This window comes from Onychomys torridus, chromosome 12, assembly GCF_903995425.1.
Source record: "Onychomys torridus chromosome 12, mOncTor1.1, whole genome shotgun sequence".
NCBI classification, from domain to species: Eukaryota; Metazoa; Chordata; class Mammalia; order Rodentia; family Cricetidae; genus Onychomys; species Onychomys torridus.
Genome location: NC_050454.1, coordinates 68,122,780 through 68,147,574, shown reverse-complemented (window position 1 = coordinate 68,147,574; position 24,795 = coordinate 68,122,780). Strand labels below are relative to the sequence as shown.

The following is a 24,795-nucleotide window of genomic DNA, read 5'->3' as shown; positions in this document are numbered from 1 at the left end:
CCGGCCGAGTGTAGCTCAGGTCTGAGCTGGGGTCTAAAAGGCCACAGGCAAGAGGCTTTTTCGTGAATTCGTACCAGGAATGTTGGGCGCCAGATGTAGATGTAACTGTCTTGTTAAATAAGAAACACAGAGCCAATTGCAGAATTAAAAGCTAAGAGTTCAGAGCAATAGCTGAGAGCTGAAAACCTTACCCTTCACTGCTGCTGCTGTCTTTCCTCTTTGCAAGAGGCCTACTTCCTGTGTCCTGTCTTTTTTATAGACTTTCTGTTCTCCTCTCTCATTGGTTATAAACCCAACCACATGACCTCCTCATCACTGCCTGTTTGTACAGACCTCCAGGTCTTCTATGGTTGGTATTGAGATTAAAGGTGTGAGTCGCCATGCTAGCTGTATCCTTGAACACACAGAGATCCGCCTAGCTCTGCCTCCCAAGTGCTGGGATTAAAGGTGTGAAACCACCACTGCCCAGCTTCTGCTATGGCTTGCTCTGACCCCAAGGCAACTTTATTAACATACTAATAAAATCACATTTCAGTACAAATAAAATACCACCATATTTCCCCTTTTCTATTTTAATAAAAAGATAAAAAGGAAAAAAGTTATAGCTAGTATAAGAAAAACTATACAAAAGCACAATAACTATATGCCATATATATAAGCAATAAATACCTAAAAAATGTCTCGTCCATCTGTATTTGACAAAATACATATATTCAGAGAAAATAATTCCATTATCTATCCTATTTTGGTAAGTCCAAAATGAACCTGATTCACTTTGTATCCTAACTTATATTACTAACAGAACTGTCATAACATCTTTCAAATTTATACACTTACACCTCTTAGTGAGTTTCTTTTCTGAAATTCTTAACAAGGAAAACTATAACTAACTGACCTTCAACTCCCTCAGAGACCCAAGAAGGAAATAATACTACCTAATAAAAAATAAAAACAGGAAGTGCATGCAAGCAGCTTCAAAAAAAAAAATGTGAGTTAACAGAAACAGCCAGCTGCCTGGACAGTTACCTGAGGTTTCTCCACAGTGTTGAGGCATCATCTTCAGCCTATATATAGGCTTAGCGTATCTGACAGACTCTTTTGTGAACTAGGATGTATACAAGGTCAACAGTTTGACCTCACATTTGGTGAGAGCAGTCCATGTACCAGAAACACCTGAATTCCATTAGTGTCATGTCATGATTCAGGATTTTAAATTCTGGAAATTGTTGATATTTTTGGAATTCAGCTGTCCATTTTTCTTGGCTGTGTATATGTGGCTTCATCTCGGCATCCCGTTCTTCTCCACATCCGTCTATTAAATGCCAGTCTACTATTGAGAGGGGTGAGCTTAGTTATTCTTCAAGAATAACTGTTTCATCTGCTGTTCCATTGTACATCAGAAGCCATCGGCCCACTCCCTGTTCAGCTGCCTTCGAAGAAACGAGCACAATACCTTTTCCAGATTGCAAAGGGCACTCACTTCAGGGATGGTGCCATATTGTCCTGGCTTCAGAAGATGCCTTTTGTTAAAGCCACAACCACACTTGGTTTTGGCAAGAATCGGTAGTCCTTGGTTTCATGTCCTGTCTGTCAGCAGTTGATTCGAGGATACTTTGTTGTCCAGTGGCTAACTTTTACCACAGTGAAAGTTAACTCCATATGCAGTTTCTTCAATGCCCATATTTTCTCTGAAGTAGATTGGTACTGCCAGGAGCCGACATGTCTCATAGTCATAACAAAAAAGAAAAAATTTCTAAGTTATTAAAACATTTTAAATGCCATATTCTGTAGATCTCTGAAGGGTTTGAAGATGACCTATCTAAAATATACCTGTTTGATCTTGAAAACACCTAATATGACTACAAGTTCGATTGTAATGTCTAACTACTAACTTTCATTTCTATATATCCTAATAGTTGGTAATAATAACATTCAAGGATCAGCAAATTGCATTACATGTTTATCTTTACCTTGGCAAAAATAGCCATTTGGGCAAGAAGCTGTTCTTGTCTGGACTGCTTGATTGACTGGACATGCAGGACCATAGAAAGGTGACCACTAAACTTTGCTTGGCAACATGGTCCTTCAGATTCCAACTTTGCAGAGGAAATTGCCAGACATTCTACAGGACACTGAGAAAAGTGACTGAGAGGCTCTAGGTCTGTAGGCTGAAGACAGATGCCCCAACTTTACAGAAGAACTTTGGATGACTGTCCAGGCTGCCAGCTGTTTCTGTCTACTCTTGCAAGACTCCCGAAAGTTGCTTGCATCCTTCTCCCATTTCTCAGGTAGTATTATATTCTTCTGAGGTCTTGATGTAGTTGAAGCCTGCCTTTGCTTCCCAAGTGCTGGGATTAAAGATAAGCACCACCACTGCCTGCCTCTCCCTCTCCCCCTCCCCTCCCCTTTTCCCTCTCTTGGAGACAGGGTCTCTCTCCCTCTTTAACCTCTGAGATTCAAGGCCTGTGCTACCAATGTCCCTGGTCTCTTGAGCTCTTTTTTTTTGTTATGTGGGGCTCGCCCAGAGAGGATTTTTTTTTTTTTTTTAAAGCTGAGGATCGAACCCAGGGCCTTGTGCTTGCCAGGCAAGTGCTCTACCACTGAGCTAAATCCCCAACCCCCAGAGAGGATTTTATCAAGGAAGACAGCCTATATCTTTGAAAGTGTTACGTTGTGACAAAGCTGTAGAAACCAGAAGCATGCATAGAGTTACTGATGATTACTAGCAGCACCTCTCATTATGAGCAGGAACAGTAACCATGGGAACGCACTTTCCCTTTCAAAACCCAGGTTAACTGGCTCCTCCCCCTTTGCCCCTCCGGGCCTCCCGCCTCTGTTTACCCAGCTTGCACCACGTGGGAGGTGTCCACACGCCAAGGCTTCCCGTAAGCGCGGTAGACGCATTGCAGCAACATCCTGGGAGACGACAGACTACACTCTTTCCTCTCATCTCGATGATCCTCTTTGTGACCTTCGGAACAACGCCGGAGTCAGAGGGTTCCGTGCCCCACCCCAGTCCTCCGGGCCGCTAGGGGGCGGTGCACAGAGACCCCGCCCCGGTGTGCGGCGCGCGAGGGAGGCGCATGCGCACTCGACGGTGCGTGGTAGCCGGCGAGCGCCGCGGCGACCCGGCTAGAGCGCTGGCGAGTGCGCGTGCGCCGTGGCGGTCTCCGCGCTCTCCCGTCCTCTCCGTCTGCCAGCGGGTGTGAAGGCGCGGTGCGGGCGGCTGGGATGTTCCGAAAGGCCCGGCGGGTGAACGTGCGCAAGCGGAACGACTCGGAGGAGGAGGAGCGGGAGCGCGATGAGGAGCAGGAGCCGCCGCCGTTGCTGCCGCCGCCGGCCTCAGGCGAAGAGCCGGGCCCTGGCGGTGGCGACCGGGCCCCCGCGGGGGAGTCGCTGCTGGGCCCCGGACCGCCGCCGCCGCCGCCGCCCTCCGCTCACGCCCCAGGCCTCGGCGCTGAGGCCGGAGGCGGCATCCCCGGCGGCGCGGAGCCCGGCAACGGGCTGAAGCCGCGCAAGAGGCCTCGCGAGAACAAAGAGGTGCCCAGGGCCAGCCTGCTCAGCTTCCAGGACGAGGAGGAAGGTAAGCCCCCGGCCGGCCCACGCGGGCCCCCCGAGCCCGGGCTCGCCCCTCGGCCGCGCCCCTTTCTCCGCCTCCGGCCTTCTGCTCCCTCCCTGCCCGGGGATGCGTTCCCGCGCTGCCGCCGGCCTGTGCGGTCCCCGCTGCGGGCTGTCAGCTCTGGTCAGCCATCCCGAGTGGAAGCGAAGGCCCGCTGCTCCCTGGCCCGCCCCTTTCCTGCCTCGCGAGTCCCAGACGCCACGAGTCCCGCGGTTGACCGCCTGCTCCTAGTGCTCTGCAGGCCCCGAGACCTGCAGCCGTGGCCGAGAGGGCCGGGTTGTTGGAGAGGGGGACCAAGCGGGGCTGGGAACAAACGTGGGGCTACAGCCCTGCTTCCGAGTGACCTTGAGCCGGTCAGCCCCTCGTCGTTTGTCTCGGTCTCTGTAGAAGTAAGTGGGCGGAGCTGACTGATGTCCGCAGAAGAGAGATCGGGCTGCAGGGTTTAGATTTGTGAGCGTTAAATAATTTTACTTGCACCTCAATATCACGTTGTGAGAAATGAGAGGAGTTTCCAGAGTCTGGAGTCATGATTCTAAAATGGTTCCGTGTTTTTAGAAAGATGAATGGTAAATTTTATCTTTGGCCTCCCTGCTGTTCTGTTTGAACCCGAGGTACAGGTCAGGTTTTGACTTTGATGATACATGGAGGGGTTGTGGTGGTGAAATTTTTGTTCTCGATTTGGATTTTCTAATCAAAGATGAGGAATAAATCACTCAAACTCAGTTTTGCAAAATGACTTACTTTACGCATATTCTTGAAATAACTCATTGTGTCGAGTGTTACACAGACTTAGAAGAACCTTGAAATTTGGGGTATGTTTCAGCTTTCTTGATTTAATTTTTTTTTTTCGACAGAGGGTTTCTCTGTGTAGCTTTGCGCCTTTCCTGGATCTCACAAAGATCCGCCTGCCTCTGCCTCCCAAGTGCTGGGATTAAAGGCGTGCACCACCACCACCGCCCGGCTTTGATTTAGTATTTTAAGGAAACATTCTGAATATTTTTTCCTCCTTTGATAGATTAAATAAGCCCCAAATTAAGATTTTTGTTAAGTTCCTTGGGCCACCCATTAAAATGTTCAGATTTTTATTTAGTTTCTGGGATTGATAGCAGTTTTTTGCTTTTGATTTTTTGAAACAGGGCCTCTCTCTGCAGCTCTGGCTGTCCAGGAACTCACTTTGTAGACCAGGTTGGCCTCGAATTCAGAGATCACTACCTCTGCCTCTGCCTCTCCAGTGCTGGGATCAAAGGCCTGCACCACCAAGACTGGCAGTATCAGTTTTTGAGGCCATGACAGACTGAAATAAACTTTGAGTTTCTTAGAGATTTTTTTGCATGTGAAAATACATGTGTGAGAATCAAGCAGCATGGGAACGGGGAAGGGAAACATTTCTGAGTTTATTTGCTACAGACTTCATTTCATTTCTTTTTTTAAGAAAATGAAGAAGTTTTTAAAGTAAAGAAATCAAGTTACAGCAAAAAGATAGTTAAATTGCTTAAGAAAGAATATAAAGAAGATCTTGAAAAATCAAAAATCAAGACAGAACTCAACACAGCAGCTGACAGTAAGTACCCAAACATCCTTTCGAATGGCGGGCCAATGAGAGCTCTTCCCACAGTGCTTTGCGGTCTGTGAAGAATCCACACTAAGTTGCTGTGCTGTGCTGTGATTGTTTTCGCTTGTTCTAAGTAGACTTGCTCCTGAATTCTTGCTGGTGTAGAGGCTGTTGTATGGCGAAGGGAGGAAGATCCCAGTCTCAGCCCTGGAGACAGACTGACTCTGTTGAAAGTTCCTGTACTGCTATTTTACAGAGACAAACTTTTGATGACTTTGGTAGTGTTTCCAGAGTAGAGTTAACTCTTACAGGACTTTTAGGAATACCATAGGTTAATGTGATAATATCAGCACTCAGCATCCCTGTCTGACATGGGACCAGGTACATTGTCTTCTTGACACCCCAATTTAAATCTCCTCCCCCCCTTTCTTTCTCTCTCGCTGGAAGCATTCTACCAGTAAGCCAGGCCCAAAGCTTAAAATGTTGTAAGTAGTTATATGATTAATGTGTGTAGTCATTATAATCTAAGTTACTCTTATGCAAATGTTTCAGAGAAATCTTTACTCTGTAGAATTAAAGGGAGTTTCTCAGATTCTCGGCTATAGGTATGGCATGAATAAGAATGCTGTTGTATCTCAAATTTACAATGTAGTTGCAGAGACATTATTGTGTAAATGTCCAACGGAAGTGTTAGCAAAATGTCCAATGAGTAGGCCAAAGGATAACTACTTTTTTTTTCTGGAAGGAGGACAACTTCATAGAAAAGTAGGGCATGAAACTAGATAGTTGATAATTAGAATTCCCAAAAATAGAAGAACGTGTCCAAATATCACCAAGGAGTAAAAAGCAAGCACATTTGACTAGGCATTTGTGAAGTAATGAGTTTAGTGTTTGAATGTGAAAGACAAGTTGTTGACAGATTGTAAAGGATGCTAAAATGCAGTGAGAGGTTTAGAGTTGCAGCATTTAGTGGCTTGCCAAGATACCAGGCATAGTACAAGGAGAGATTGGATGCCTTCAACAGTTTCAACTCATTGGCTAACTTTGATCCTTAGTAAGTTGAGTAAGATTGATACTTTTCCTGGCTCTGGGAAATTGTGGATGGGTTAAAAGTGGTTGCTACTGCTGGGTGGTGGTAGTTGCACACACCCTTAATCCCAGCACTCAGACAGAGGCAGCTGGATCTCTGATGTCGAGGCCAGCCTGGTCTACAGAGCGAGTTCCAGGACAGCCAGGCTACACAGAGAAACCCCGTCTTGGAAAACCAAAACCAAAAAACAAAGAAACAAAAAAAGTGCTTGCTGCGGGTGTGGGAGATGTGGAAACTGGCTTATGGAGAAACATTCCTAGAGAAAATTGTTACACTTCCCGTATGTTTGCTGTTAGAAGAAGCACCCAAATTACAGCTTTGTGCCAGCGTAAATGAGAACTGTTGTGTTTTATGTTCTGGTGAAATAGTTAATGCTCAGGTCACAAAGTGGAAATTAAGAAAGGCCTGGTGGTGTGTTCACCACGTACTGTTAGTTCAGAATCAAAGTAAATAGGAAGTTCTTAAGGCCATCTTTTGTGATCTTCCAGTCTTCTACTCTCCCTGGGTTCTGATACTCACCGGGAACTTAGTGTTCTTTCTGGAGGTAGAACTTCTGTTGGTATGTGTCACACACTGTCACTACTGAAATGACAGTCCTGGAAGCTTTTGTTAACATGTCATCCAGAACTCTTTGTACCTACAAGTACTTAGGTAGGTAAAGATGATTTAACTTCAAACAAAAGCATGGACTTGAAAACCCTGGTTTTGTGTGGTATTCCTAACTTAAATTGAAGGCCTCAAAGGAGTCTTGTTCAGACAGGCTCTTATCCAGGCCAGGTTGGCCTCAAACCTACATAGGAAGGGTAACCTTGAATGATGGTCATCCTGCTTCTATCTCCTTTCAGATGTGGGCCACCATGCCCAGTTCATGCAGTCCTGGGTATCAGACCTTCATGCACTCAAATAATAACTAAGCTGCACCTTCAGCTTCATAGGAGGAGTCCTAAACAGTGATAATTTAGCATTGCTGTGGAGAGGATTGCTAAAAGGATAACACAGCCACTAACCAAGGAGTTAAGTTGTCCCCATGGTTTGCTCTGGTGATCTGCAGTCATAGTCTAGTACATGTGAACTTAGTGGAGTCGTGGAATGTACAGACGTTCCCTGAATACACGTTTGCCTGTGTGGTTTGGAAATGATGTCTGTGTTAACAGATTGCACTTGTTAAGGTGTATTTGCCATTTTTCTCCCCACCTGAATATACCCTTCATAGACGTCAGTGTATTCATAAGTTTGAGGTGTTCTGGAAGAAGAAAATACATCTATAAACATGCTAAACTAGTTCATTGTGTATACACACACACACACACACACACACACACACACACACACACACAATATGCATACTACAAATATAGTAACTTTTACCTGAGAACCAACTGGGGGTTGTTTACCCCTGTATACTCATTAAGATGCCTGTTTTTAATAAATGAAGGGAAAACCTCCTCAGAAAATAGCAAATGTTGATAATATAAAGAAATTGGAATATTTATGCTTTGTTGGTGAGGAAGTTAAACAACAAATACAGTATGATTTGATTTGATAATACTTGATACTTAGAATCGTCAAAATTAATAACTGGAATAGTTGCTGCTAGGACCTGGATAGAGGAAGAGAACAGTGTGTGAATAAACTAGCAGACTCAGGAATGCCGCTTGTAAAACTGAAAAGAAGCAGAATCTAGGTCTTGAGAAGGGGTTTTCGGAAGGGTGAGTTGTGCTCATCTTCAGAGCGTTCACACCAGCATGTCCATCCGCAGACTGTAGTGTGTGTGTGTGTACATGCAGTGGGATACCGAACTGGGAAGGAATGTCTGACACAGACTATAATCGAAGGAGCCTGGGATAGTTAGTGTGCCAGAGCAGCTAATTGTCAGCAGCTGCAGTGTGGTTCCAGTCCTAGAAGACGGAGCAGTCACAGATGAGGGTTAGAATGGAGGCTGCCAGGGACCACCGAAGCGGAGGTGGGGTGGATGTGAGCTCTTGTTGACTCACAGCTGTATGTTTTCAGTTTAACAATGTGTGAAGAGTAATGGGAATGAGTAGTGGTGATGGTTATACAATGTCGTAAATGTATTTAATGCGAACTATACACTTAAAAATCTTATAAATTAAAGTGATTTGGAACGTGTGTGTGCATGCATGCCACAAGGTGCATGTGGAGGTCAGAGGATAACTTGCAGGGGTCAGTTCTCCTACCATATGGGGAGTGAGGATGAACTCGGGTCATCAGGCTCACAAGACAGTTTTATCTGCTGAGCCGTCTTCATGTGATATAGTCAAGTTATGTGTAGTGTACCACAGCAGTAATCGCAAAAGTGACACAAGAACATTCAGATTTCTGTAGAATCATTCGTTATTTGAGTGCATCAGATCTATTTTCAGCCTGAGAAGCCATTGTACTTAGAGGAGAAGGACAGAAGTAAACCAGAGCTCGAGGTGGCTCACTGGATAAAGGTGCATGTTGCCACTATGGCCAGCCTTAGGTCAGTCCCTAGAAACCCACAAGTAGAGGAGAGGATTGATTCCTGCAGGTTGTCCTTGGACCTCTCTCTGTACACCGTGGGACCATGTGCCTACACACATAAAACATAAATATCAAAGTTGGGGATTTAGCTCAGTGGTAGAGCGCTTGCCTAGCAAGCACAAGGCCCTGGGTTCAGTCCTCAGCTTAAAAAAAAAAAAAAATCAAACTACATTTTTAAATAAAAAGAGACACTGGATCTAACCATGCGATTGAGTAACTGGTTTTAAAGTCTTGGGCTTCAGGACACACTTGAAAGGGGAGGCGCTGACTGACAAGGTAAGGCAGCATGTAGAAGAACACCATTCCAAGTCTGAAAGAGGATGGCGGGAGTTTTCTTGGCAAGGTTGCAGAGAGCATCTTTCCTTTTAGAATAAAGTACTGCCCTACTCCTTGATTTCTGCTCCTTGCTACAGAATGAGTGTTATCAAGGTCAGTGGTTCAAGGTAAAAACACTTGGGTTTTCTTGATCTTTGCCTGGAACAAGTGATAGTAGAGAGTCTGTTAGTTTTAAGTATTATAAACCAAGACAGTTTATCACAAAGATGAGCACATATTGGGAATGTAGTCTTAAACCAGCCTTCAGCTTCGACTGGAGTTGATAACTGAGAACTCTGTCTACATTCCAGAGCTTCCTCCCTGTTAACATGTCGTTGTTCCTAGTGTCATGTTTCTAATTTGTGTCTCTCAGTTCTGGGCTCTCAGAAATATCAGGTTTTCTCTGCTTCATGGTACATACTTAAACGTTGAGTTGTGATAGTTGAGTCAGGCTTGTACAGTGTAATTGTAATTGTTAGAGTCTCTTCCAGATGAAAAGTCATTTATACGGTCACTCAACCATCAAATACTTTGTTCTCAACAGAAAGCTGTCTTGAGTGGGTATCGTGTTTAATGAGGAACTGATAGAAAGTGGAAAAGGAATTAAAACATGTGACCAGGCACTGGAGAGATGTTCAGCAGTTAAGCAGCATTACTGCTCTTGCTAAGGACTGAGTTCAGTTTCTAGCACCTACATGGGATGGCTTAAGACAGCCTGTAACTTCAACTCATGTGTACATAGCCACGTCCAGACACACACATCTGTACATAATTACATAGTCAGGGATAATGAAATGAAATTATTAAATAATACCATTACCAGTGAGGTTTTAGAGAAAGATAGTTAGAAATTTTGATAAATTTCTCACAAAATTAAAATAAATATCATTGTTTCTGTTTTCTCTAAATTGTATTACCTTTACCCACATGTCTACTGTGCTATTTCATAGTCATGCTTGAGTTCGGTACTAGAAATAATGTAAGTTTTAGTGGATTGAGCTCATGATTTAATAAAAAGTGCCTTGGTAGTTTATATGAGTTTCTATTTTAAATAAATTTCAATTGTTCTTTTCAAAAATTCAGATGACCAGCCTCTGGACAAAGCATGCCACGTTAAGGACGCAAGTCAAGAAGATGGAGTTGTCATCAGTGAGCATGGTGAAGATGAAATGGACGTGGAGAGTGAGAAGGAGGAGGAGAAACCCAAGGCTGGTGGCACCTTCTCAAATGCTTTGTCTTCTTTGAATGTTCTTCGTCCAGGTGTGTTTAAGTAGCTCTTAGATGAGCCCTCCAGGCAACTACAGTAGTAGAAGGGTTAAGTAAGTGTGGGCCTAATTTGGACATCTTTTTAAGGCAGGCTCTTTCATGTTTGCAAATGTAGAAAATAAAACAAGTTTTCCCAAGTTTATTATTACTTAAAAATACTTTAAAAATTATGTGTATATGTGTGTATCTATGTATGGGTCTGTTCATGTGAGTACAGGTACTGAGGAGGCCAGAAGAGGGTGTTGGTTCCCTTGGAACTGGAGTTCAGGTGGTTGTGAACCACTTGCTGTGGGTGACGAACCAAACCGAGGGCCTCTCCTCAAGTAAACAGAAGGGCTAAGTAAATGCCAGTGGTCCTGAGACTTTTCTTCCCTGCCCCTCTATCAGACAAAGTCTTTTAACTCTTTACATAACTGCTTCAAAAAACCATAACTAATTGCTGTTATTTTTATGTTTAGTGTCCTATAGGAAATAATTTGCAAGTCTACACACTAGCTAATCAGTTTTAAATCAGTGCTTTAAGTAGCCAAGTTTAAATTATGAAGAAATACCACTTGATGTTTGTAAACAATTAAATGTCTGCTGGGCTGGGGAAATTGCGACTCACTCTGGTCACCAGTTCATCAGTGGGATTGCATGTAGAGTTAGGAAGAGACACCAGGAGCCAGTGGTAACTATTGACCTGACAAGACTTACCTTGGATAATTTTACTCTTCCTGTTTTTAAGAAAATAAGCTTCATACCCAGGTACTTCCATGTTTATCATTCTTAACATTTGTTTCCAGGAGAAATTCCAGATGCAGCTTTTATACATGCTGCAAGGAAAAAGCGCCAAATGGCCCGGGAACTGGGCGATTTCACTCCTCATGATAATGAGCCTGGTAAAGGCCGCCTTGTCAGAGAGGATGAGAATGATGCCAGTGACGATGAAGATGATGACGAGAAACGCCGTATAGTTTTTTCTGTGAAAGAAAAGTCGCAAAGACAGAAGATCGCTGAAGAAATAGGTAACTTGATGAAACCTGATAGCAAGCACACGGCGTTGCTTTCAGTGGGATTCGAAACTGTAACCCTTACATTTTGAACTGCTTTGCCTTAGAGGACTGTTCTTGCTTGAGCACGAGTATGTTCCATGGTGATGGGGTTCAGCATTTCTTGGGTAACCAGTATTGTCTTAAGTGCTTGTGCATCAATCTGTGTAACTCTCAAGTCTTCTCAAGCCCTTGGTTTTGTGCTCCCTTTGCAGAGTTAATGTCAAGCTTAAAAGAAATTAAGAAACCAAAGATTGTAAGCATAACATTAAATTCTGCTTTAGCTTTAAAGAAGGGTGCTGTCATTGAAACAGGCAAGACCCTGAGTGTCAAGGAGATGAGAATGGACTTGTCAGCACGCTGAGTGCTGTGCTCAGTTCTTGTGGAAGGGTCTTTTCCTTCCTGCTGTTGGGTGTTGACTCCTTCTGTCGGGTTGCAGGCATCGAGGGGAGTGACGATGACGCATTAGTCACTGGAGAACAAGACGAAGAACTCAGCCGCTGGGAGCAGGAGCAGATTAGGAAAGGAATTAACATCCCTCAGGTGAGAAGACGTAGACTGGAGCAGGAAGGGAAGTCCACTGAAGGGCTTTGTGCAGACAGTCGCATTGGGGCTTCACCACTCTCCTACCCAGTCAGAACATCGGCATGTGCTTAGGACTCCTAATGCTTTTAGGAGAGCTGCTCTAAGTTTCTCCTTTCATAGTAAGAACGGTGGACGAATGTCCATTTCTCCGACTAGTCCTTCAGCAGAGGCCTCGGGAAGCCCATGACAAAGGCACAGCTAGAGTCAGAAGGTCTCCAGCTGGTTCCGGTGAATGCTGACGTTTGGGAATATTGCCTTGAACCAAATGTTGGGGGTTTTGTTGCTGTTGCTGCCGTTTTAATGTCAAAGATAGTTCCCAGGTGTACAAACTAATGAGATTGATCTAAGGTGTCTTCCGAAGTAGTTCCAGTGAAGTGTTTTTGCAGCAGCATGGAGAAAGTTGCGTGATGTGAGTGTGTTTTACTGGTAGTGTTGAGAGCAGAGCACAGGGAAAGCCTTGGACTAGGTGCAAGAGTCTTAGAAATTCTCATTGCCTGTTCATTTCCTGACCAGAGGCAAGTCATTATCCTGATAAAATATTATTACCTGGATCCTTCCTTCTCTAAACTCTGAGAACCTGTTTTTCTGAAAATCATTAGAAAAAAAATAATGATTTTTATTAAGATCTAAGAATTTATTCAACTCTGTTCATTTGATCTTGAAGAATTCTGCATTTACCTATTTTAATTCCTATTTGGAAACTGGGTATAATTTTTTTGCTTTTGTTCATAACTCTAAAGGCATTATATATATATATTTAATTTCAGCTATTAGTTTTCTCATACATCCATTTCTTTTCAGGTTCAAGCAAGTCAGCCCACTGAAGTGAATGTGTACTACCAGAACACTTACCAGACAATGCCTTATGGTGCATCCTATGGCATACCTTATAGTTACACAGCCTATGGATCATCAGATGCCAAGTCTCAAAAAACAGATAATACAGTCCCTTTCAAAACTCCCAGTAATGAGATGGCTCCCGTTACTATTGATTTGGTAAAGAAACAGCTTAAAGACAGGTAGGGCAGATCAACTTCTTAAAGACCTGTCCGCTTGCTTTCTGGTCCCTCAGGCAACTTGTAGTCTGGGGTAGCAGATGCAGAATGCCAGCAAAGAAGACTCACTGGGCCACCTTCAAACGCTAAACAGAAGATGACTTCGTGCTTTGCTCTGCTACCTTCTGGATTACTACTGTGGAAGCCTCAAAGTTATTAAAATGCCACTCCATGAGCTTGTCGAAGACAGTGCTGAGTTTGTACCTCTTGGACTCTGAAAGTGTAGTCAAGAGATGGGGGGAGACGCAAAGCAGGATATTTTGGTTAGCCCTCCAAATAACTATTTGAAGTCTGTAAACTGCCTTTTTAAATTGATTTTTTTACTTTTTTTTTTTTTTTAAATAAGAAAAGCAGTACAGACAGAAAGATGCATTCCAAGTATTTTTATGTTCTAATAGTGGAACTTAAATGCATTATAATATTGCAAGAGTCCTGACAGCATTGAATTCCAAATGTAAATGTGTTATATTTATCCTTTTGTGTTCTTAAGGTTGGACTCGATGAAAGAATTGCACAAAGCCAACCGACAGCAGCATGAGAAACACCTGCAAAGCCGCGTGGACTCCACCCGGGCTATTGAGAGACTAGAAGGGTCTTCTGGGGGTATTGGTGAACGGTATAAATTTTTGCAAGAAATGCGAGGGTATGTCCAAGACTTGCTTGAGTGTTTCAGTGAAAAGGTAAGAATGCAAAATTACTAATCTCTTTGAATAAGGCAAAAGTAGGGAGGCCTAGATGGCTTTTCATAGAGCATCTTGTAATTCTCAGAAAATAATCCACTCACTCACCTTAGAATGTCGAAGTCATGCTTCGTTTTTAGTCCGTTAGTGGAGGGCAGCACAGGCCGTGGACTAACAAGAGAGAGCACCTGACTCAGTGTCAGGCTAGGTCACTGCCTGCGATGGACGGACGGAGAGACAGTTTCTTGTTTTTACAGTGCAGGTCTAAGTGTAGTTTTCTTCTGTTTTGTTCAGTACTTGTAAGCATTCATAACTATTAGTAGTACAGTGCATGACAAGTTTTTGCTAGTTTTTTATACTGGATATTTTGGTGCTATTTCTGTTAGTGGTTTTCATCTAACTAAACCAATGCTTCATTCATTCCAGAAGCCATTCATTATCATAAGTTTTTATTCATTGAACATTTCTCATTTCTTCTGGATTCATTGCTTTAGCATGATAATTGATAGAATCTTTTGATCACATTTAAATAATGCATATGCTAACTTCTCAAGTAAGTTCTTGTTTGTTCGTTTGTTTTTAAGATAAATGTACTCCACACATGTCATGCACAGACATGTACAGTCATAATTTAGAAATGTCAAGGGGGAGGAAGAGTGGCAAGATGGCTCAGCAGGTAAAGGTGCTTACTGTTGAAGCCCCTGTGAAGAGGAAGGAGAGAACCGACTCCTAGCGCTGTCCTCTCACTTCCACACATGTCCAGTGGCAGAAGCACCACATATATCATGCATGCACACGTAACAATAAATTCAAGGAAAAAATAGATGTCTGGCTTATAAGCATTCATGTACTTAACCTTATTGTTGAAAAATTAGAAATATTAAAATCATGATCCTTAAATATTCTGTCTCAGAATCTCAGATAAGAAGGCACATTTTTCTTTATCACTAACTAGGAATTCTCTAGAATCTCTAAGTGTAAAATATAGTTGGATTTTTTTTTTTTTTTTTTTTTTTTTGTAAATGTTTACTTGACTACATAAAAACAAGTGCTTTAAAAAGAACAGACTGTCTCTCTGATGGATCTTAGTGCTTCAGTTATGTGTGGTCAGATCTGGATGGTAGCATCCGTCATGTCCTCTCTAGCACTTAGCGTGGGTTGCTGAGTTTGTGGAGGAGCACCTGCAGTTGTGATGCTCCTTGGGCCAGTCAGTTGCTTGGGGTCAGGAAGGAAGCATGAGCTCAGCTGTCTGCTGAGCAGGGGTTGGAGCAAGATGAGAAATGGGATGTCCATGACAGAGCCGGCTAGCATAAGGACAAACAGTGCTGTGTGTGTGGGAGTGCTCTCTGAGACCTGCTTCTTCAAGTGTCTTGGCTTTTGCTTTAGAGAATTTACAAACTGAAGCACTCAAAATTGCAAACACAATGCTAACATATATAAAGTTACATCATCCCTGGATTAAGAAGAATTAGTGGGACATAGTGTCTGCTGCTGGTTTATTAGTGTGTTTCCTCTCCTGATTACGATGTTCTTGGAGAAGTCTACATCAGGTAGTGCTGTATGGCCATAGAGTCACTTAGATATTTTTGTAGCAGAACTGGAGTCTTACATAGTGAATACATTTTCAGTAAAAGGAGCAGATAGTGCTGTATTTCAGAGATGCCTTCTTTCCTTCATTTTGACATCTCATATACATGCATCCAGTTGTGTATGTGCTTTTGAATGAAAATGTCCTGAGTTGTCATCCTTATAATATTTGATGATAAAAATTTAAAAATAGGGACAAGTGGATAGATATGGATGTTATGTTTAATTATGTTGTATAAATACTCTTTCAGAGTAAGTTAAACATTTGTTTGTCTTTATGAAAGTTAGAATGATTTTTAAACTTTGAATCATCTGTCAAGGCATTTTAGCTTCCATGACTTAATTTCCCCTCCAGTTCTCTGGTTTTCATCTTCATTTTGCTACGAAATACAGTAGCAATGATAGTTTGAGTTTGGAGAGGGTAAACTGTCGTGATGCAAACTCCCAAGATAAGTCGGTATTGTAAACTTGTAAAGAGAGTAAAAGCCAGTTTTAAGCTTTAGTTGCCGGAGTTGCACCTCAGTCAGGTAACTCTTTATGATGCCGGCCCAGACTTGAGCTCTCACAGGAGAGATGTCCAGTCTAAGACTAAAAGGGTGCATCTCGGGGCCCTTGTCTTTAGTCTTGATGAGTGTGAAAGGGAGAAGTAGAAGTCACAGTGACATGCAGTGACTGGGAAATAAACACTGCAGATTAGAGAGTGACATTAGACGACAGGATAACTGCTGACGTGCGGACACTGTTGCCTGTGCTGTGGCATATTGAAGAAGAAAGTGCCTCCTCCATCAGGTTGACCTTTCTGTGAGCATTTGCCGCTTTCACAATGGGATCATGAAAGAATGCAGACCTGCTTTATTACAGACATCTGTGTGCTCCACCTGCCTTGTTTATTGTCCATTTACAGTCTGGTCAGTTCGGGAAGATGCAGTAACACTTGATGCCAGTGTTCCCAAACTCTAGTGGTTAACAGTTGTCCTAACAACCAGGAAACTAGAATTTCTGCTTTCCTGTGTATGTGTAGTGGTCCTTAGTGTTCTGTGAAAGTTTCGTAGCATTTGGTTGTTTTATAAAGCATCTATAAAGAAAGATGTTCTGGGTTTTTTGTTTTTTGTTTTTTTTTTAATTTAGATGTATTCATTTTGTACTAAGAAAGTTAGCTAGGTATATTAGGATGGAAAATTTTTGTTGACTTGAAAGCCGATAATTTATGTCAAGATTTTATTACAAAGTAAAGAAAACGTAAATATTTGCTCGGAGGAGAGACGTTTAAGATTTGATTTCAGATTGGTTAGTATTAGAAATTTTATTTACCCTTTTAGTTTGATTGTCAAACGTATAATAAAGCTGCAGACTAGTGTAACATTACAGGGAGGGTACTTGGTATAGATAAGTAAGTGGTGGAGCAACTTAATAGAGCCATTGTAGCAGATTTTGGTAGAGCACAACAATTGTTGAAGCCAGAAAGTTTATCAGATGTGGTGTGTGCCTGTAATTGCAGCATTCAGGAGGATGAGTCAGGAGGAGCTTGGGCTCATAGTGACTTCTAGACCAGCTGAGCTACACAGAGAGACTTCATCTTTAGAAATAAAAACATAAAAAGAAACCTAGAGAAATGCTGTGTAGATCATGTTGCTGGAAAACTAAAAATGTAAACTTAGAAGACTTGTAAACACACCTTTTCTCTGAAGAGAAAGCCCCAGAAGCTTACCATTTCCTGACTTGTTGGAGCAGCACAGAAACAGTGTACCTGTTAAGTTAACTTGGCGGGATGCCCAGGCACTGGACGTGTAGCTGTGTGCCTGGGCTGTAAGAAGGGGGCTTCCTCACTCAGGAGTGACTGCTGCTCTGTTCGTCCTGGGACTCGTGCTTGTTTGGTCCGTAGAGAGTACTTTTTCAGAGAGCCGGAAATAGCGTGGACCCTCAGATGAGTAAGCAGCCGAGGAGTGTGGTGTTACGGAGTGTGTTGTATTTTTACAGGTGCCACTGATTAATGAACTTGAATCAGCAATACATCAGCTGTACAAACAGCGAGCTTCCCGCCTTGTCCAAAGACGACAAGATGATATTAAAGATGAATCTTCGGAGTTTTCAAGCCATTCAAGTCAGTCCATCTTGAAGGTTTTTATTTTTCATTAAACAACCTTGTTTACTTAGTGCAGACTAATTGAAAATTAGACCTTTCTCTTTTAAAAAGCTTCCTTGTCCATCAGTTAGGTAGATCAAAAGTTGTAACGCATGGACTTGGATTATGTTTAAGAATCTGTATGACCTAACCAAGGAGCTGAAATGTACTAATATTCTATCCGTCTTCTCTTTCACCTTTAGAGCATAGCAAATACATGATCAGTGTTTATCTTAAAACCACTGTCTTTGCCCTAATTGATAGCCCACCCTACCTCTGATTTCATTCTGGTCACGACACTGATACAAATGTTGGTTTCGATCACAGTAGGAGAAGCTGAGTTTAGGGACTGGGGAGCTCTGGGGAAGGAGGAGGGAGGAGGCTGTGTAGTGTGGCACATTGTAGTTTCAGGAGTAGAGGAGTTTGGTGCTGACCCTCTGGGTGAAGCAAATACTTTCATATTTCTTTTTAAATGTGCATTTTTTTCTAGTTTGCTATATATACATACTGTGTATTTCCTTTTTTAGTCAGCTATTGTCTACAATTCTTGAAATTTTGTGAAAAATGTAGAAATTGAATTATATTATGTATGACATGAATTATGGAAAAAGCCTCAATTAATTGGAAACCTTTTTAAATTCGTATAGTTGAGATTCTTTAGCCAGATGCCTTAGAAAACGTTTAATTCCATTTCCCTCATTGCACTCAATATTCTTGGGTGGTCTGATAGGAATTTCCTTAGTGTGGGTTCCTTGTGGTTTCTTTGTACCTCTGCTAGCAGTCTCTGTATGTGTCACAGTTACTTGACATGCTCATTTAAAATGCAGATCTTCCGGTTCCATACCTGGAGATTGATTCTTCCTAGGTCCTTCCTATCCAGAAATCTGCATGTTAAACAACTGGTCCGAATGATTCTTAAAGAGCCTAATGCTATCTTTAGAATAATACATAGCCCATCCTCCCAGTCAGGCGTTGGACCATGGCAAGCATCCTCCTGTGAGTCTGATGGGTGTTGGAGAGGTATAAAGAGAAGAGACAGTGGCTCTCAGGTCTGACCCATGCACATTGAGCTGTGAGCCATTTGAGTGGCTTTGGCCTGGGTTTGCTGTAAAGGTGCCCATTGACATTGGGTACCTAAATGACTAATGCGTCCCTCCTAGATTACTTTTGATCCAGAGAGCCAGATTTCGGGGGCAGATTACAGGTAACCATAGTATATCTAAAGGAAATAATTTCCTCTTAAGTTAAATGGCGTGAGCTGTGTATCACATTCACTATCCTTGCTGTTTATAATCTGTTCTTTGTACTGTGAGGTGATATAGTTACTTGGAATGTGAAGTGAGAGTTACAAGATGATGCATGGTAATTTGAAAAATGGAAAAGTGGGGAAAAAAACCCCACTATTCCTGAGGGATACAATTGACAAAGATTTAAGGAAAATTACACAAGACATTAAGGAATCAATTCGTTGTCCTTTTCTTAAAAGAGTAGCATCAGGCTTATCTGTTGAGATTGTAAGCTCTTATCTGCAGTTATTTTATATAGTCTTTACAAAAACGAAGGAATCCAAAGCTTGAGTCTTTTGTTTCTCACCTAAGTTAGTTGCTCTAAGTTGTAAGCTCTAGAGTATATTTCCTAATGTCAGCTATTTTGAAAGAAGAATAAAAACTCAGTTTGAAAAAGTCAATTTTTAAAAATAGTTCTAGAATAGTTTGGAGATATTGCAGAGCAGAATTTAGGGTTTGTGTTCCTGTTTCTCATTCAGTAGCAAAAATCTACATGAAAAATCTGCATGAGCTTTAAATGGTGTCATTCATTGTTTGTGTGTCTGTCTGCCCACCAATCCCATGTTTTGTTGGTTTTCTTTTCAATAACTATTCTGTATTTTCCAGAATGTCTTAAGTAGAAATGAGGGAATTGCAGAAGGTATTTTCCTTTCACCTCGTACTCTAAGCAAGTTTGTAGAGCCACTGACCAAGTTGTCGTTGTATCCGTGATCTGTTGGAAGCCCCTCTTAGGTCTCACACAATGCACAGAGCTTCCATTCTTGCTTTTCTTTTTGAAAAAAGAGTTGTTACTCTTCTTCAAATTCTGTGGGTTTGTGTGTGTCTGTATATGGGTTTGTGCACTGAGTGCAGGTGCCCTTGGAGGTCAGAAACATAGAACCCCATAGCTACAGTTAGCGGGCTGTTGTGAGCTCCCCAAATGTGGGTCCTGGAACCCAAACTCTGGGCCATCTTTCCTGTTCCCATCTTGTGTCTTCTACATGAACAGACATGCTGTTTGCAGTAGGGAACCCCAAAGCTCATTATAGCTTCAGGGAGATCATTTATTGGGTCTGTAGTGCTGGGGGTTGAGTTTAGGACTTCCTGCCGGCAGGCAAGCTGTTTACCAGCTGACCTGTGTGTGTGTCCTTGGCCTTGGTGGTCACTTAAAGTGTGGGTGCTGTGAAGGAAATAACAAGAACCACCTTTTTGAAACGAGAATGATGATGCTGAAATGAAACTTTAACCAGGAGAGAGTTGGAAAGTAAAGACAGAAGATCGCCATGGAGCTCTCAGAAGGAGGGCTAGACTTGTACCCAGAGGAGTTAAAAGTGACAAGGGATGCCTGATACGGAAAGAGCCCTGAGTGAGAAGTTTCCCTGCTCAAGTGTCAGTCTCGACGCTGCCCCAAGAGTAGTGTTAGATACACTTCCATGGCTAAGAGCATAAATTAGTAAACCCTTGGCTACAGAGCTGTTGCGAGTCTTTCTACATGTTTCTTTGCTGTCATTTTGCATCATTCAGCATCTTTCTTAAAAATACTGTTTTTTTCCTTTGCATGGATAATGTGGATTTTTCGTTTGTTTGTTCATTGTAATAGGATAAGCTAGTCCTGTTACTTAGACAGAAATAGTGAGTAAGCCCAGCAGTAGTTGTGCTCTTAGAAATCAGTTTTAATTCTTCTACTTTTTCTCATGGAAACTCAATAATTCCAAGATTTGTGCTATACTAAAGACCTATCTATTCATTGCAGAATCTTGATGTGGGAATTAGCAGGCAGTTTTATCATAATGGCTTGTTCTATGCAAATTCTTTCCTCATGATTGTTGAAGGAAGACTGTTAATTTTAACTGTTTGTTGTTTTACAGATAAAGCTTTGATGGCACCCAATCTTGATTCCTTTGGACGGGATCGGGCACTGTATCAAGAGCACGCAAAACGTCGGATTGCAGAGCGGGAAGCCAGGAGGTGGGTCTGAAAACACTGGCTGGGCATTGTTAAGGAAGCTGGATTTTGGTTTTTAATCTAAATTAAAAAATCAATGTTTGTTAACTAGGACTCGCCGTAGGCAAGCCAGAGAGCAAACCGGTAAGATGGCAGATCACCTCGAAGGCCTTTCCAGTGATGATGAGGAGACATCTACAGATATTACTAATTTCAATCTGGAGAAAGGTTAGACTTTTATGGAAACCAGACTCATCAAATTGTTCTCTGCTTGGTTATGCTTTTAATATTTTTTTTCTTTTTACTGAAATTAAAAACAAAATTACACTTATTTATTTGTGTGTATGTCTGCATTCCACCATGGGCTTGTGGAAGCCAGGGCAACTTGAAAGAGTTGATTTTCTTCTTCACTGTGTGAGTCTCCAGGGATCAGACTCAGGTTATCAGGTTTGGTGGCCCATTGAGCCATTGTGCTGGCCTTTGTGGTTTTTAATCACGAAATGGATAGAATTTTCATGTCTTCCGTAATAAGTGAGGTGCTGTTTTACATCATTTTTTTATATTAATATTACAGTTCTCAAAAATAAGAGTTAACAGTGTTAGGAGATTTAATGAATACTTGTATACAAAACGTTGGAGCCGTTGGTCCAGTCACCTGAAGCTGTCTGTTCTGAGTTACGTCTGGAGAGGGGTGTGTTACTTCATCCAAGTAGTGGTACAGCTGCATGCTAGGCATTTCTAGGATGTTCCCTGAGTAAATTCTCTCTCCCACCATTGGCTGTAGTCTTTGGGTTATTGACTGGACTATTAGAGAACCTTATTAGTTGTAACTTTTCCCCCCTCTGTTGAGGTACCATGGATTGAACTTAAGGTCTCACACTTGATAGGCAATCTACCACTGAGCCATAGTCTCAGCCTTTAAACATACATTGTGAGACAATCTCTCTAAGTTACCCAGACTGACCTTGAACTTGTGGTCCTCTTGTCTCAGCTTCCTAGTGTTACCAGGCCCAGTTTCTTTGACTTCGGGTTTTTGAAACAGGGTCTCATATCTCATGGCCCAGGCTAGCTTCAGCTCATTTTGTGCCCATGCTGAGTTTCTACCCATTACCTGGTTAGAGATGTTCTTGCACTCCTGGTCTAACTGCCTCCGCTTCCTAAATGCTGGGATTACAGGCGTGCATCACCACAACTAACTTGGACTTTTTATAGTGAACATTTGTGGACATGTGGAAAATTTGAAAGAATGATGAGACTCTGCGTTGGTCCATCATCCAGATTGAAGATGCTGACATTTCACTGCTTTGCTTTATCTTTCTGTGAGTCTGTGTATGTCATTGCTCCTTTGGAAATGGCTCACTGTAAACATCATGACATTTTACCCACAAAGAATTGGGAACATTTTCAGTTCTGTCTGTATGCTGGTCCCAAGGTCGTGGGGCTTGGGAACAAGCTCTGTACCTGCTGAGCTACCTCACCAGTGGAGGGTAAACTCCTGTGTGCTATGAACACTAAGTGGTATTCTGCTGCTTTCAAACCTTTTTCTCTTTTTCCTTCATTCTAGATCGCATTTTGAAAGAGTCTAGCAAAGTTTTTGAAGATGTCCTTGAGAGTTTCTACTCAATTGACTGCATTAAAGCACAGTTTGAAGCATGGCGTTCCAAATACTACACGTCCTACAAGGATGCTTACATTGGTCTTTGTTTGCCAAAATTGTTCAATCCTCTCATCAGACTGCAGCTCCTCACCTGGACTCCTCTTGAGGTGGGTGGTTCTACCACCATTCTAAAGCAATGTAACCTAGGATTTGGGTAGTTTTTTGCCTTAAAAGCTAGAGAGAGATAGTGCATAGTCTATAATCAATTAAGATAGACTGTATCTTAGATTAATCTGTTTTTAAATAAAGTTTTTTTTATCAATTCAAAAGCTTTCTTTGTGATTTCAGTTTATATAAAATTTTACTCTTAGCAAAAATTATGTGTATTAACACTGGGTTATAAGCATGAAAAGCAAGAAGTTAGTCTTTTTATCCTAGGAGAACTTGTCCCTGTTGGGAAAGTACAACAGGGCAGTTGTAAAGTGAGGACTTGAAGTAAGTGGTTATGAGAAATGAAAAGGGCGGAACAAACTAGTAAGTATGAAGATGGAGTCAGGAGAGCGTGTTGTCTTATTGTGTGAGTGAGAGTAGAGCTGTTTGTCCCTGGTTGTAACAGTTACGATTGGGTCTCTGTAAGTTACTGACATAGTGTGTCTCAATACTTGCTCGACGGTGACTGGATGAGAGGGGAAAACAATAAGAGAGAGGGGCTTTCAATGAAGCCTCTTAACAAGCTAAAGGGATTGGAGCTCCCAAACTGCTTAGTTCCTGGCAAGTGCCTGCCTGCTCTAGTAGAGTTTCATCCTGTGCATGTGTGTTTCAGCAGACTGCAAAGGTTCAAGGCTGTGTGGATTGGAAGTCTTGTGTTGTTGGCTTCTTCCTCTGTCCACAGCTTTTAGCTTTCTTGGACTTCTTGAACACCCATTGCTGTCCCAGCTTCCCAGAACTACTGTGTCGCACATAGAATTCAGCCCTGCTGTGTGTGCTGTCCTGAGCTAGCAGTTTGCTTTATCTCTGTTTTTTATTTTAATTATCATGGTCCTGTGCCCCTTCTGCCACATCTGAAAACAGTGTTCTGTATATTTTGTCCAGTGCTTGCTTATTGCAGCTAAAGGGTAACTCTAACATGGCTGAAAGTCAAAGTAGACATTATTTTAAATGTTTCAGTAACTTTTTAATATGTTTTAGGCAAAATGCCGTGACTTTGAATACATGCTCTGGTTTGAATCTCTGCTGTTCTATGGTTGTGAAGAACGAGAACAAGAGAAGGATGACGTTGATGTAGCTCTGCTGCCCACCATTGTGGAGAAGGTCATTCTTCCCAAGCTGACAGGTAGATATCAGGAGGGGTCTCATTGTACTGGGTTTCTCAGATGTGCCTAGAATTTTTAGTCCAGTGACCATTTCATCATAGATGTTACATAATCCATGGTAGGTATCACCTGGCTGGCCCAGGGGTGTTAAAGGATAGAAAATTCTTAGCCTGAGGCTTGAAGACCACTTTGCAGGTGACATAGACTTGAAAGCAATGATTGATGTTTCAGAGACTCAAGATTGCTTAATACCAAACTGAATAGATATTTTGGGGGAGTCATGCACATCTGTTTTATTCATTTTCTTGAAAGATAGAAATTACTGTTACAGAAACCTATTTAATTGTTGAGAGGTTATCCAATAGAATTGTAAGTTTTAAAATCATTTAACATAATTAAAAATCAAATTGGAATTTAATTAGAAATTTTGGTTGTCTGAATAAGATCTTTTGGGATACAAGGGACTACAAAAGTAAGTGCTGGTATTTATAACCAAAGCCTATCTGATATTAAAAATAAGCTGCAGCTTTTAACATCTTGTCTCCTGTTTCTCAACAGTAATAGCTGAAAACATGTGGGATCCCTTTTCTACAACACAGACCTCAAGAATGGTTGGAATCACACTAAAATTAATAAATGGCTATCCTTCAGTAGTCAATGCAGAAAATAAAAACACACAGGTACTTCAGTTTCTATACTTGGGAAGGTTTATTACTTCTTTTGAAAATGGGCCAGAGTTTAAGAAAATGAATGGTTATTCCGAATCAACCAGGGATCTGATTGATTCTCCCAGTTGGGTAACCCGGGCTGTTAAGGCCTGGAGTTTACACAGTAAAACTGCTAGTTTTCAGTTGTGCAAATCTCTGGAAGGATACCATTCGTCTGTCAGCAGCACAGCCCACTTCCAATTCCACCAGTCAGACATCCCTGTCAAAACTGTACTGTGGGGGAGAATCGAAAGTCAAAGGGGTTCATCGTTGATGATTGGAACTTAAATAGCATATTAAAAACACCTTTAATCCCAGCACTCGGGAGGCAGAGGCAGGTGGATCTCTGTGAGTTCGAGGCCAGCCTGGTCTACAAAGCGAGTTCCAGGAAAGGCGCAAAGCTACACAAAGAAACCCTGTCTTGAAAAACAAAAACAAAAATTACTGGTAACTCCTAGATGTAAGATTGCTTTCACTGAGCTGACTGGAAAAGCCTTTCATCGTTGTTGAATTTTGACTTTTTGAAAATGATCTATGTTAA

The 24,795-nt window shown here is 42.0% G+C and overlaps 1 protein-coding gene across 1 annotated transcript in view; it reads left to right on the top strand.

Moving 5' to 3' along the window:
• Positions 1-3,093: 3,093 nt before the first annotated feature.
• Paxbp1 (PAX3 and PAX7 binding protein 1) overlaps positions 3,094-24,795 on the top strand; it is a 30,910-nt gene continuing 9,208 nt past the window's right edge. The window contains exons 1-13 of the mRNA XM_036203178.1: positions 3,094-3,583; positions 5,052-5,180; positions 10,186-10,362; positions 11,154-11,375; positions 11,839-11,942; positions 12,786-13,003; positions 13,530-13,719; positions 17,284-17,407; positions 20,562-20,661; positions 20,750-20,865; positions 22,202-22,401; positions 23,423-23,567; positions 24,106-24,227. Of these exons, the coding sequence (XP_036059071.1) occupies positions 3,232-3,583; positions 5,052-5,180; positions 10,186-10,362; positions 11,154-11,375; positions 11,839-11,942; positions 12,786-13,003; positions 13,530-13,719; positions 17,284-17,407; positions 20,562-20,661; positions 20,750-20,865; positions 22,202-22,401; positions 23,423-23,567; positions 24,106-24,227 (2,199 nt within the window). The 5' untranslated portion in view covers positions 3,094-3,231. The remainder of the gene's footprint in view (positions 3,584-5,051; positions 5,181-10,185; positions 10,363-11,153; positions 11,376-11,838; positions 11,943-12,785; positions 13,004-13,529; positions 13,720-17,283; positions 17,408-20,561; positions 20,662-20,749; positions 20,866-22,201; positions 22,402-23,422; positions 23,568-24,105; positions 24,228-24,795) is intronic.